At 43.5% G+C, this 15,287-nt stretch overlaps 1 protein-coding gene across 1 annotated transcript in view; it reads left to right on the forward strand.

Annotated features, from left to right (window-relative positions):
- Window positions 1–15,287, forward strand: part of csmd2 (CUB and Sushi multiple domains 2) — a 1,720,603-nt gene that overhangs the window by 1,498,971 nt on the left and 206,345 nt on the right. Inside the window, exons 36-37 of the mRNA XM_080211135.1 lie at window positions 5,737–5,833; window positions 10,916–11,020. Coding sequence (XP_080067261.1) covers window positions 5,737–5,833; window positions 10,916–11,020 — 202 coding nt within the window. The remainder of the gene's footprint in view (window positions 1–5,736; window positions 5,834–10,915; window positions 11,021–15,287) is intronic.

Genomic DNA, 15,287 nt, shown 5'->3' on the forward strand with positions numbered 1-15,287 from the left:
ATTCTGTGGCCATTTAACAAAATTGTGCAATTGCCAAGTAAACGCTGTAGCTCTGACAATTCTGTTTGCCATCTTGCTGTCAGTGTAGACATTTTTTGGAGATTGTGCTTCCAAGAAGTGAGTTATCTACAGCCTTCAGGGTTGTGTCATTGATCAGTATCGTATGTGGGGTCTCATCAGAATTTAATGGTAGAATTTGATCTCTGTGTTCGTTAAGCTGATGGTTAGCGCGTGGTCATCAACTTCTTTTGAAGAGCAGTCCCTGATCCTTTGAAGGCCAAAGAACCCAAGATCCATGTCGCCCTATCTGCAACCCCCATGACTTGCCTGGGCTTGTAAAACCTCACTTACTGTCCTGTCTGGAGACAATACACATCTCTTTAGCCTATGCTAATGCTATCTCCACTCACATTGTCTGCATCTTGAAGACTTGAATAGCAGGTTAGCTGTAAAGACTTACATTCTAATCAGTATTCCGTAAACTGTGTGTATCTTTATATGCCTTTCTCTGAGCAGAACCTTCCACACACCTGACAAAGGAACACTGTTTCCGAAACCTTGTGGGATTACTATCAAATAAACTGGTTGGACTTTAACCTGGTGTTGTGAGACTTCTTACTGTGTTTACCCCAGTCCAACACCGGCATCTTTACATTATGTCAAAGGGATCAGTGTATTCACTACAGTCAATGACTCTGGCTGTCGTTCCATTATAAAACTGCCCTTTCACCTCTATCAGGACGTCCAAGTTATGTGAAGACTTTGTGCAAGGCCAATCCCTTGTCAATGGCTTCCATCACGTCAACAAAGACAGATTAGACTCCCATTGGTTGTTTGTGGGATTTGTTTTTAAACTCTTCGAAGGGTTATGATCAGGTCACAGGCTTCCCCTGCTTTTCCTGAACCCGCTTTGACTTCCTGCTGTGTGACGCTAGCCAGTTTGTTGATTGAACGTTTACCCAAATCCCGCAAGTTATCACAAGCAGCAAGATTCCTTCACACAGACTTGTGTCCTTTCCCTTTGTACAAGTGAATAATCATGACATCTTTGAATTCCTGAGGAGTGTTTTGTTGATCCCACGGTCTTGCCCGCAATATCCTTTATTGTGTGGATCGACTCTCTCAGTCGTGCATATCCGTTATTGTCAGCTGCAGTCGACGATCTGCAACATCTTCTGTGCCTCTGCTGATGAACTTTACAACTGTCGTTTTTTTTTAATTCATTAATGGTTATGGACACCATTGGCTGGGACAGTATTTATTGCCCCTCCCTAATTGAACTGAGGGCATTTGAGAGCAGGGCAGTTGAGAGTCAACCACACTGCTTTAGGTCTGGAGTTACCTGAAGGCCAGACGTGGTAAGGATGGCAGATTTGCTTCCCTGAAGAACATTAATGAACCAGATGAACTTTTACAACAATCGAAGTGGTTTCACGGTCATCATTAAACATTTAATTCCAGATTTTTTTAAAAATTGAATTCAATACAATTGTTATGTGGGATTTGAACCTGGGTCTCCAAACGTTACTCTGGATCTCTGGATTACTGGTCTAATGACAGTATTGCTCCATCATTGCCTTCCAAAACATTGTACTGTCATGCTTTCAAGACCAGTAAGAGAATAATCTATCATTTGCTACATCTGTCATGGCAGCACTTTTTGTGCAGTTGAAAAGGGTGAATGGAGATAGATGTTCTCCTGCCCAAGTTTTAATTTGATTTGATTTATTATTGTCACAAGCATTAGTATAAAGTGAAAAGTATTGTTTTTTGCATGCTATATAGACAAAGCATGCCGTACATAGGGAAGGAAAGGAAAGGGTGCAGAATATAGTATTACATTCATAGCTAGCGAGTAGAGAAGGAAGAACTTAATATGAGGCAGGTCCATTCAAAGGTCACCTGCTTACATGCTACACTCATCTGGCTTGGCTGACAAACTAGTGACTGAGGTGTTGCTGCTGCTGAACACAGTCAGCTATGTGGAGCCACAGGGGAGTGCTAGATGAGGGTTGAGGGGTAGATGCAGTTGCCCATCCAGCTATAAAATCGGCTGCGGTTAACTCCTTCAGAAAGGCCTATCGCTGTGGATAAACACCAAAACACCCCTGGTGATGAGTAGCGCTATAGTGACACGGTTGCACAGTGGTTAGCACTTCTGCCTCGTTGAGCCAGGAACTTGGGTTCAACTCCAGCCTTGAGTGACTATCTGTGGACACGTTCTCCCTCCCTCTGCATGAATTTCCTTCGGGCGCTCCTGTTTCTTCCCATAGTCCAAAGATGTGCAGATTTGGTGGATTGACCATGTTAACTTGTCTCTCACTGTCTCAAAATGTGTTGCTTCGGGGGATCAGTGAGTAAATATGTAGGGTTATGGGGATAGGGCCTGGGTAAGGTGCTCTTTCGGAGAGTCGGTGCAGACTCAATGGACCGAATGGCCTCTTTCTGCATTGTAGGAATTCTGTGATTGTATTTGCATGCCTAGGACATCAAAATGGCTGGCACATTAGAAGCAACTCTGAAGTATATATCCAATCCAAAGATAATGAGGAAATTCTGAGACTTGCATGAGAGTGCAAATGCTCACATCTCCTTGGCTCAAAACCTGTCAGGACTGAATTGCGGAGAGACAAGCAGTTACTGCAGAAACTTTGCATGTCTAACAAATGAGACCATTGAGTATGGCATGTGGTCAGGTTGTGGTCACAAAATGGGGTAAACTTTGATCATGGTAGAGGTTGGGCTTTGAGCCATGTGCAACAGGGGATTAGATGAGTGAGAGTAGGACGGGCAAAGGTGAGTGAGGGCAGGATGAGGGTCGGAGGGAGGATCTCACTTGCTGGATGGTGGCAGGGCAGGGGTTGGAGGGAAGATCTTACTTGTTGGGTGTCAGCAGGGCACAGGTTGGTAAAAAGAGCTCAGTAGTGGCCCTAAGTGGGGCCTCTCCTTCCCAATGTCAGGTCCTTCCAGCAGACATTAAGTGGCTGATAAAAAGGGTACCCTACCCTCTCAGGACCCCCCCAGCAAACACAACAAAGCACTTAACTTTCAATCTTCCCGCATGACAACTGCCCCACCTGCTGCTAATTAAATACCACCAGTGGTGGGATGAGGCACTGGTATCAGGGTGGGAAGCCACTTCGCGTCCTTTACCATCCCAGGCAGAGGTGGGAAGCTGATGGGTTTCCGACTCCATGCCCTCCTTCCCGGTTAAATGCCCCCTCACCTCCGAACTTACTTGGGAAAGGTTGGGGGGGGAGGGGTTGGTGGCACGATGGCACAGTGGTTAGCATTGCTGCCTCACAGTGCCAGGGACCCGAGTTCAATTCCTGCCTCAGGTGACTGCCTGTCTGGACTTTGCACGTTCTCCTCATGTCTGTGTGGGTTTCCTCCAGGTGCTCTGGTTTCCTCTCACAGTCCAAAGATGTGCAGGTTAGGTGGATTGGCCATGCTAAATTGCCCTTTAGTGTCAGGGGGATTAGCAGGATAAATATGTGGGGTTATGGGGACAACGGCTGGGTGGGATTGTTGTCCACGAGTCAAATGGCTTCCTTTTACGCTGTAGAGGTTCTATGATTAAATTCCACCCACTTGTCTCTGGATGTTAGAAGAGTTGTAGGGTGCAGTAGTAAAGGCTGAGAGATGAGGCAGCAAAAAATGAGTAGCATCAGTTAGCTAGTAAGCTTCACTTGTGAAGATTTAACTAATGGCATTGATGTCTATTCTGCAATAATGTTTTGTTCGGTTGGATGCCTGATGAACTCAGCTTCAGTAAAAATAATTAAGCAGGATTTCTTTTCACTCAGTTCGTATTAGTTGTTTATTATTTAACAGTTACGACTGGGGAGATTAATTGTATGCAAATGCTGTAGATTGGCTTTCTACAAACCGCATTTAAAGATAACCATATAAAGGATCTACTCAATCGACTGGAAAGCCAAAACAAAACACAAAATGCAGCACTTAATTGGTTGTGTGTTGTTTTTAAAACTAATGGTTTTAAAATTGTTTCCTGTTTAAATTCACAGCCGCACAGACCATTTTTTATCTGGAAACATTTTATTAAAAATAAGTGTTGCTTTATTGACTCTGCCTTAAGCAAACCATTACTGCGAATATGTAGCTGACTGCAAACCTGATTCCAAATTATCTCAAAAGTGATAGTTTAAATCCTTTAGCTGATATTATGTGGAAAATGTTGAAAATATAGTGTGCTCAAGAAACTGCAATGCTCGACGGACAAACTCAATAGGCCAAATAAGTACCCCACAATTTATTAAACTGTTTCAGCGCTTAACTGCAATTAGGCACTGGGTGTCTGCCATTAAGCACCGTGGGATACAACACTTTAAGGAATTTATAAAACCTTAAACACAGTTGCAACCTTAAAATATCAAGTTGATCTGAATATGAATGGCCTCCATGGAACAGAGAATGTCGTTGAACTGTTTCATAGGTGACAGATGGACCACAGATCTTAGGCTCTGGCCAATTCTTTCCACATCCTCACAGCTTGAAATGAACGTGAAGCTATTCCAGCACAGTCACAGACAGTGGATCAGCAGTGGTTTTTGATCAGGGAATATTAATTTCCTGTTCCAATCACTCACCATGTATAATGGGCAAATCTGTGGTATGACTCATAGCCAGGATTTTGCTCATTATGTATCCACATATTCAGCTCATTGAGTAAACCTGTCAATGGAAGAGGCAATGGCCCAGGGGTATTATTGCTAGTCTTTTAATCCAGAAACTCAGCTCGTATTTTGGGGACCTGGGTTCGAATCCTGCCACGGCAGATGGTGGGATTTGAATTCAATGAAGAATCTACAGGTGACTATGAAACCATTTTCTATTGTCAGAAAAACCCATCTGATTCACTAATGTCCTTTAGGGAAGGAAGTCTGCCGAATTTACCTGGTCTGGCCTACATGTGATTCCAGAGCCACAGTATTGTGGTTGACTCTCAACTGATCTCCAAAAGCAACATGGGTTGGGCAATAAAACGAGCAATGCTGCTCAATGAATATTGTCTTTGGTGAAGTATGGCCGCAGGAACCTGGTGGGAAAGATCCTGACTGAATTACGATGAGAGGAAACAGCAAAGAGGCTTGTGATCTGACCTGCTGAAATGATCTGACTATAATTTTGCCTTCTCTAATGTGATCATTCTTTCCCTGCAAAAAGATACTTCATGCATAAATCTGTGAGAACATTACAAACATTCCAAAGCGGCCATCACATAAAAAGCAATGTTATTCAGGCTCTACATCCATCAAGATTTGCTTTAATATGGTAAAGGGAATGTTTCAGACAATTTTCAATGGTCTTACAAAGTTGCAAAGTTATTTAAGGATTGTCTATACAGAAAAAGTTGCACTCCAAGGTGCTTCAGTACAACTGAGATACATCTCTAATTATTGGTCTTGAGCAGAAGTTCAGACAGCCCTCTGTTAATGAGCCAAGCTGACGTTTCCATTTCTTGTGGCAATCATCCCCGTGGTTCTGTTGAATGACATTAGCAACTTTGTGCCAGTTTACACTGAATATTGATCAGTCTTATGGTGTTGGCTTGTGCCTGCCAAAATTCTGAACTGAAGTTGTCCAAGTTCCCTTCTCATGTCTCACCCCAACTTCTTTGTAAATGTTATGTGACATGCTACTTTGCCTAATATGCACACACTGACATTATTAGCCAATTTTAAATGAACACACTATATTTAATTGTGATTCCAGATTCAAGTCATCAGCTTTGCCACTGAGCATAACTGGGATTCCCTGGAGGTTTTTGATGGTGGTGATATTACAGCGACAATGCTTGGCAGTTTCTCAGGTAATTCCATCTTATTGAGGTTTAAGTATATGTGACAATCATATTCTTTTTTTGTAAACAGGTTTGGTATGTATTTCATATTGTTCATAAAATTGGCACAAATAATGAATTTATATGCATACCTTGCATTTCAAGGATAGATGACAGGACTGATCTGCATTCCCTCAGCTCCAATGCTTGGATTTAACTTAGAATCATAGAATACCTACAGTGCAGAAGAAGGCTATTTGGCCCATTGAGTCTGCACTGACTCTTTTTGCTAGGCCCTTTCCCCCACCGTATCCCCATAAGCCCGCACGTTTACCCTGCTTGGGAAACTAAGCGGCAATTTAGCACTGCCAATCCACCTAAACTGCACACCTTTGGACTGTGGGAGGAAACAGGAGTACTCAGAGGAAACACTTACAGACACAGGGAGAATGTGCAGACGCCGTACAAACAATCATGCTAGGCCAGAATTGAACTGGGCCTCTAGCACTACGAGGCAGCTGTGCCACCGTGCTGCCCAAAACCACCTTAATCTTCTGTATTTTGATCATTAGTCTAGCCTATCTGTTCTCTCTGAGTGGATCTGCGACCACAGTAATGCCTGAGTAAATTCCTGGATGGTGTCCAGTATCTATCAATGGTGGTGACTGTCTGTGTGGAGTTTGTACATTCTTCCCCGTGACTGGGTGAGTTTCCTCTGGGTGCTCCGGTTTCATCCCACAGTCCAAAGACATGCAGGTCAGGTGGATTGGCCACGTTAGTGTCCCAAGATGTATCGTTTAGATGGATTAGTAGGGTAAATGTATGGGGTTACAGGGGTAGGATCTGGGTGGGGTGCTCGGTCAGAGAATCAGTGTAGACTAGGTGGGCTGAATGGCCTCCCTCTGCACTGTAGAGATTCTATGATTAATGGAGCTAAATTCACTTTCTAGAGTGCATCCACCTCATAATTTCCCAAGTCCCCTCCATCGAGATTTGAGCAAACACAATGTTAAGGGGCAAAGACCGAGTAAAATAATATTCTGCACCTTTTTCTCTGCATTTTGCTCAAATTTCAAAGGCAAAGCGGACAAAATCATCCCTTAAAATTCAAATGAGTTCTCCTAATCTTGGATGGATCACTTGTTAGCTTCATTCATGGGCAGTTTTGCATATCCTGAGTGCTGCTGCTGATAAGAATCCCAAGCTGAGTTCTGCTTTATCAGGAGAGACATGTTGAGCTGAACGGGTTTTCTGAGGAGGAAAGAAGAATGGAAGAAGTTAGCATTTAGGTCAACAAATTGCTGTGAGGCAAAGATAATGTTGCTATTTGCAGATTATTTGACTTAGACCATGTGCACTGATCAGCAGATAGATTTCTTAAACATCAACTGAAATGGTTAGAGATAAATAGTCATCAAAATACACAAAAGAACAATGCAGCACAGGAACCAGGCTCTTCTGCCCACCAAGCCTGTGCTGATTCCTGTTCCCTATTTCAACCCACTACTTATTGCCTATACAGGGTTCCTAATCCTCTGTTCGCCTTCCGTTCATGTGTTTATCAAGAAGAATGCCTTGAATGTTGCTAACGTGCCTGCTTTCATCACTTCCGCTGCCAGTGCATTCTAGTCACCCACCACCCTCTGCGTGAAAAACTTCCCCTGCACATCTCTCCTAAACTTTCCCTCTCTCACCTTGAACCTGTCCCCTCGTGTAGTTGACCTTTTCACCCTGGGAGACAGCCTCTGACTGTCCACCCTGTCTATGCCTCTCATAGTTTGGTAGGCCTCTATCAGGTCTCCCTCTCAGCCTCCATCTTTCCATTGGAAACAATCTGAGTTTATCCAACCTAAAACCTTCCAGACCACGCAGCATCCTTGTAGACCGTTTTTGCACCCCCTCCAAAGCATCCACCTTTTTCTGGTAGTGTGGCTAACTAAGGTTGTGATTTTAAAAAAGAGCGGATAAAAATGCGAGATAAAATATAGAAAATGCTGGATAAACTCAACAGGTCTGGCAGCATCTGCGGAGAGAAACGGAATAACGTGTGGGGTTTCCCAGCTGCGCTCACCCCAATGCTGGAAAATCCCACCCAGAGTCAATGAATCCGTGTCCCATCTGCTTCAATTCCCATGGCAGGCGGGACGGTAAAATTCTGGTAAAGTGACACGAAACGTTAACTGTGTTTCTCACTCCACAGGTGCTGCCAGACCTGCTGAGTCTATCCAGCATTTTCTGTTTCTATTTCAGGTTTCCAGCATCTGCAGTATTTTGCTTGTTATTTGAGTGGATAAGTGTGTGATTGAATATGGGATTGAAGGTTAGTAGAATGATGAAGTAAAACATTTAATAAGGTTTAGAGGAGAGGGAGGGAGGCTGAGACAATGCAGGCGTTACCAATACGCATGGGAGGAGGGATAAATAGTATTCTGCCAATCAAGGTCCTCTTAGGAACAACATTCCCTTGAGATTAAAACATGAGAAGGGGTTTTATGTATTTAAACGCTCTGTGAAAGGATTAAGCTTGATGGGCTGAATAACATTCAGTGATAAGGTTAGTATGGACTTTTACCTTCAAGTGTTCTGTTGAATATCGGTGTTCTGAGGTATTGGCTCTGAAATATTGCACCTTCAATGTTCCTGTCACTTTTATGATGTTTCTCTGCTCACAATGGTTCTTCCACAGATAATGGCGTAGGTCACATTTCATTTGTGCATTCTGCATTATCTATTCTGGTCCAGTAATGCACCCACAAAACTGTTGTGAAGGACATTAGTTGCTAAGATTATAAAACGCCTCTGGTAGTTTGTGACATTGAGTTGCCTTAGGTATCCAAAACATTCCTAAGGTCTGCAAATATCATTTTATGACACTTGATGTATTGGTATTATTCCACATGAAATAATTGCGTATGACTATCTATAAATTATTAATCACTTGACGAATATGTTTTCATTTTGGCACCGAAATGAAATATACTGTAAAATATTTAATTTTGGCCCCGGAGAATAATCTGAAGCTCTGTAGAAATTTAAGATAACTTTGAAGATGACTTTTGCAGATATTCGGTGATAAAAAAATTGTTTGCCTTAATAACTGAACAGAATTTCAATACTCTTTGGACTGATAATGCACTTCAGCGTGGAGCACTGAGAAAAAGGCTTTGCTGCTATCGAGGCCAGGAAATCATGTCACGTTGTTGGATTAAAGTATATTTCTCCTTTTGTAGGTTAACGGAAGGTGACTTGTGAAATGTAATGTTTAGCTATTTTCTGAATCAGTGAATCCAGGGTCCTGCGGTGAGGGTTTATGTCCGTGTTTTAGTGCCTTAGCAACTGCTGTTGGAGACGACAGCCTCCAGTAACTGTTTCACATTCTGCTGCAGAGAAAGAAGGTGATTGGTGTGGGAAGGCGGGGAGGTATTCAAGAAGCAGTTGACCCCCATTACCACTTGTCCAGAGCAGCTCTAAGTAACCGTAACAAGGATGGTATTAGCAGAAGTCTGCAAACAGAGCCTGACTCTCTCCGATGACACATTTTTGCGACAAACAAAGATGCCAAATAAAATGTAACGAGGAGGAGGAAAGGGAGTGGAAGAAAATACTTGAAGTGAACGAACTATTTTCCTTTAATTTTGTGTATTTTAGCTCATAAAAATGTTGCTGGTTGACTGAGAAGTGTGCAAAATCCTGATTATCTGCGCAACTTTCATGTCCGTACATCCTGTTTTTACTTGCTTCTCCTCTTTAATCAAGTAAAACTATAATTTGTTCATCATCTTTAACCTCTCAGAATCAATTTAATCCTGAAGTTAATTTGTTCACCAGAGATTGTCAGCGGGTGATATTTGATGAAGGCACCAGGGGTCTCTCCTACTGGCTGGAGAGCCAGCAAGAAGCCTCTCTTAGGGCAGGCCCACGATGTTAAGTGCCACTCAGACAGTTAAGTGACTCGCAAGTCCCACCTGCCAGGGATTGCTGGTCTATCGAACAGCAGTGGCACTGGGAGGTAGTGGCTGCTGCCATTATGACTCCCACCTGATGGATCTCAGGACCTGCAGAGTGGGGTGGGGAGATGGAGTGGAGGGGGATGGGCTGGGGGTGACATCATATCCTGGTGGGTGCTGTGGATTGCAGGAATGGTTGACTGCTAGGCTGGGAACTGCTGTCAATGCCTTTCCCTCCCTCTCAGGAGTTGCCAGTTTTCTATGACACACACTGTGTGTCTTTGAGCGAGGGATTCCCCACCCCACAGAGCCTGATTGTAACCCAACATCAGTTACCATGTTCCCCTTAAGGTGAGCCTGGGGCATGGTTGGGTTAATACCCACAGAGGCAAAATGAGGCCCTTAAGCAGGCATAAATTTGGCTTTAAGTGGGCATGAATTGAATGGGCCTTCCCCCTCACAGGACAGAGGGAGGATAGTAGTGGGGTCCCCAGTTGACATCTTCCCACCTGATTAAATTCTCCCTTGCCACTAGACCCTCCTTGGTGGGGAACATTACATTCTGCCCATGTTTCTGTAGCTGAGGAACTGCAAGAACAATTCTGGCTGACATAGCATTGGCTGATTTTTTCACCCTCTTATTCACACCCATTCATTCCCTACCCCGTGGGGAAAACTCCTATCCTCTGCTTTACACTAAACCCTCTTGGAATAATCTGAGACTGGTGCACAGAGGATCACGATGCAAACCTTTGGCCTATTGCATTACCACGCTGTGCCAGTCCACCATTACATTATTCAATGCTTACTTTGAGAAATATTAATTCAGGCACTTCTAAGTGGACTCCAGTCGATTTGAGTGTCTGAGCCAATGAAGTGGATTGTTTGAGGTGTCCAAGTTACTGAAGCCTATCTTTTGTAGATAAATTAACATCAGTAATTTTCTATTTAAAGGATTTTGAATTGGCTGTGGCTATGAAATTGGGCAAGTTTCATTAATCTCAGTGTAAGCATCAAAGGAGCTCTATATCAGAACCAACACATTTGCTGTGACGGCAATTAGTTAAATTTAGTTCAGATGCAGGTTGTTATGCCTACGGTGAAACAATCTGCAAACAGGCCTGGTGATCTTGACTGATTCCTTTCTCTGATTCATGTCTTGCAGGTACCACAGTCCCCGCTTTGCTGAACAGCAGCTCCAATCAACTGTATTTGCATTTTTACTCTGACATCAGTGTTTCTGCAGCTGGCTTCCACCTGGAATACAAAAGTAAGAATCATCAGCAGGTGCTAAAAGCTTAGGCAAAAAAGAAAAAATACACAAATCAAACTCCAGACCGAGATATTTGAAAATCCTAAACATGATAACACTTGATCATGCTTGGTTTACCTAGAACAAAGAAAAGTGCAGCATAGGAACAGGCCCTTCAGCCCTCTATTCTGTGCCGATCATGATGCTATGACTAAACTAAAACAAAAGCCTTCTGGTCTTACTCAGAGTGTATCCCGCTATTCCCTCCCTATTCATGTACCCATCTAGATGCCTCTTAAATATTACTAATGTGCCTGCTTCCACCACCTCCTCTGGCAGCGCGTTCCAGGTACCCACCACTCTCTGTGTGAAAACTTCCTCCCGCACATCTCCCATAAACTTTTCCCATCTCGTCTTGAACCTGTGCTCTCTTTTAATTGACACTTTGACCCTGGGAAGAAGCCTCTAACTCTCCACTGTGTCGATGCCTCTCATAACATTATACATCTCTATCAGGCCTCCCCTCAGCCTCCGTATTTCCGTGAAAATAATCCTAGTTTATTCAACCTCTCGTCATGGGTTCTTTTCAGTCCTGGTGATGGGCTGCACCTATTGGGTACCCTGTGCCTTGGTAACTTGATGTTACCCTCAGTTATTTGCTTGCTGTGGCTTTTTATTGTATATAGAAATTCTCCATTGTCAAAGCCTGGTTCGTAGACAAAGCACTGGGTTTAGTTCAAAACAAAATGCTGCGGATGCTGGAATCTGAAACAGAAAATGTGGAAAATCTCAGCAGGTCTGACAGCATGTATGGAGAGAGAATAGAGCCAAGGTTTTGTCTCTAGATGACTCTTCATCAGAGCAGATTTGGTAGCTTACGTGAGCTTGCTGCTAGTTTTATCAAAGAGCTCCTGCTTTATCTTCTTAACTTTTCTGAGTGGTCCGATGCCCTAAAACTTGAAACTATCTCACTGCCATTGCATTACAGTCAGATAAGCTGCTCTGAAATGAAAAAGATTTTCTCCCATGCATTCACCCCGATAGTTTGTGCAAATTTCACCAGCCAGCACCTTGATAAATGCTGGCTGTGACATTTGTTGCGTGCACAATATAAAATGAATGACACTGTTGACAACTGTGGCGGATTCTCATCCTCATTCACGAACGACGCGGCCACCCAGGATTTAAATGACCTTTAAATAAGCATTCAGGAATTACTGCTGTGTGTTGCACACATGCTGCATCCTTAAGCAAATGTATTCCTGGTGATGCGCTGCCATTCATATTTTGAACACGACAGATCTCAGGGTTGAGCTCCCCTCATTATTCAAGCTGCATGCATTGAATAAATTCATTATTATTTTATTAAGTTATGAAATTAATGAGATAAAAATGGTTTTGGAAGTGCGGAAATTTTAGATGGCACAAGCTATTAGAACAATGGATTGACAAGTGAAAAAAACGGAGATTTGATGAATGTTGCCTTGGTTTCCTCACAACTCGTGGTTTACAATACAGACGAGGAAAGCTGGAGACGATGGGTCTAAACACATCAGGTGAAGTCTAAATCTGAATTTGATGTACAAACTTGGGTTGTTTCTCAAATTTGGACTACTAATTGGTGTCACAAGTAGGCTGGGAGGAAACTGGAGCACTGAAAGGAAACCCATGCAGACACGGAGAGGATGTGCAAACTCCACACAAACAGTGATCCAAACCAGGGATTGAACCGGGGTCCCTGGTGCTGTGAGGCAGCAGTGCTAACCACTTGCCACCATGCCAGCCCATTTGATATGCATTTGAAGTGTGGATCAGATTCTTATCGTTCAATCCAGTCTCTCAGTTACACATTCACGCGCGCACATAGAGCACAAATGGAGAAGATGACACAGTTCGCTTTTCAAAATGACACTGTCAGATCTATTTACGAGGGACTAGACAATGCATGTAGGAACATTGGTACACCATTATTGCCACACCAGGATTATATTTGAATCCATTAAGTGTTAAGGAGTATAAATTTCCTCTTCCTCATGATTATCATGATTGGAAGTGTTTTTCCAAAATTAAATACTGACCAATCCTAAATTGACAGTTTTAGTCAGAATGGATAACTGAGCTTTAACTTGCAAGATCAGCCAGATTGTGTATGTACAACTAGTTGGCTACCTGACGAAGGATAGCACACAAAGGTAACAAAACCCAGTTTAGTGTGGTAGCTTATTTGAATCATTAGCAAAAATTCCTCCTACACTTCTGGCCTTCAGCTGATAGCTACAGTGCATTGGAATGGGCAAAATCTCATTCACAACTCTTTGTGCAGACTGAAAAGTCGGTTAGTGTCCATGGGGAGCAAATATTGCTCCAGCCTTTATAAAGCCTTGAGACAATTTGCCTAGATCGATGAACAAGACGAAATGTGAAACAGAACTCAAAATAGGGGCATGAATAGTGGGTTGATGTAGTGCAATGCCTACTTTCCTATTGGATGGTTGACTGTGCGCCACGTTGTGGGTGCAGGGTGGTTCGCAGTAACACTTCAGGGGAAATCGCTGGAAGCAGTGGTGATCACATTTATAGAATCATACAATCTACGCTGCAGAAGGAGGCCATTTGGCCCATTGAGCCTGCACCAACAACAATCCCACCCAGGTCCAATCTACATAAGCCACATATTTACCATCCTAACCTCCCTGACACTAAGGGGCAGTTTATCATAACCAATCAACCTAGCCCGCACATCTTTGGACTGTGGGAAGAAACTGGGCACCAGGAGGAAACTCACGCAGACACTTAGAATGTGAAAACTCCACACAGTCACCCAAGGGCGGAATTGAACCTTATTGATGAGCACGCTACTTATAAGTTCTGGGAACAGATGCAGGAGAGTACAAGACACTTTAAGGAATTTGTCACTGTAAGACCAACTGACAGGGTACCATTTGTTGGATCGATGGCCAAAGGCTGTGTGCTGCAAAGTGTTGCTTGTCCATCTGTTCCACATTTACAGCTTGCTGCTGCCAATTCCTCATATATTTACAGCCCTTCCATTGCATCGTATGCTGAACCATATCTCAGTAAGGCACACGTTCGAGATATGATGTACAGAATTGGAAAGCCTTGCGACCCTTGAGTGTTCCAAGAGCGTCACAATCCCACTGTAACTGAATCTAGTTTTAGTCTATGTGGATACTTAGTGAAACCCAAGTTTTATCTGGCAGGTTGATCACATACCGAACATATATAAGATCTGTTAACTTCATGTACTTGAAGGCCCGGGGGCAATGTTTTCGGCCCCCAACATCCTTGATCTCAGGTAATGCCCACTGGTGGCCACTTACTTAATTTGGTATAAAAGCTGTGGATACTGGAAATCTGAAATAAAAACAGAAAGTGCTGGATAAACTCAGCAGGTCAGGCAGGATCTGTGGAGAGAGAAACGGATGGCATGGAGGCACAATGGCTAGCACTGCTGCCTTGCAGCCCCAGGGACCCGGGTTCAATTCTGGCCTTGGGTAACTGTCTGTTGGAGTTTGCATTCTTCCCGTGTCTCTGTGAGTTTCCTTCAGGTGCTCCAGTTTCCTCCCACAGTCCAAAGATGTGCAGGTTAGGTGGATTGGCCATGGTAACTATCTGGGGTTATGTGGATAGGGCAGGGGAGTAGGGTTGGATAAGATTCTCTGTCAGAGAGTTGGTGTAGACCTGATGGACTGAATGGTCTCCTCGTGCACTGTAAGGATTCCATGATTGAAAGAAAGACAGTAAATGTTTCAAGTGCATATGGCCCTTCGGCAGAACATTATTTGGTGTGAGTTCTCCAAAGAAGGCAATGCAAAGCTATTGCTGGCTCTGCAACTGCTAGGTGAGATGTCTGGCACCTCAATTAAATGCTGCCCCTTATCTACACACCATTCTTACCACAGGGTTGGCATTAACTTGGCATCTCAGAAATGGGCAGCCATGTGACTATTCTGGCTACTATGAGGCTGAAGAGCAGTCCCACCTGTGGAAAGTTCCTTAAATTGACTTACATTCCACACTTCCAGTTTCACAAGGCACCCAGAATCACTAAAAATTAATCAGCTGCCCACTAGCACATCAAATAAGTTAGAGGCTGCACGCCCGAAGGAGGCATCAATTTGTCAGAGCGCAAAACATTTTGTGGATGCGAATGTTCCAAGTGAACAGGACTGACTGGACAGTATTCACAAAATATCCATACCATTGAGGTCTCTTCCTAAAGCTCGATCAATCAACCCGCATTGTTACACTGCGGCAATTCATG

This window comes from Carcharhinus amblyrhynchos, chromosome 24 (genome assembly GCF_965287045.1).
Source record: "Carcharhinus amblyrhynchos chromosome 24, sCarAmb.v2.hapA, whole genome shotgun sequence".
NCBI lineage: Eukaryota > Metazoa > Chordata > Chondrichthyes > Carcharhiniformes > Carcharhinidae > Carcharhinus > Carcharhinus amblyrhynchos.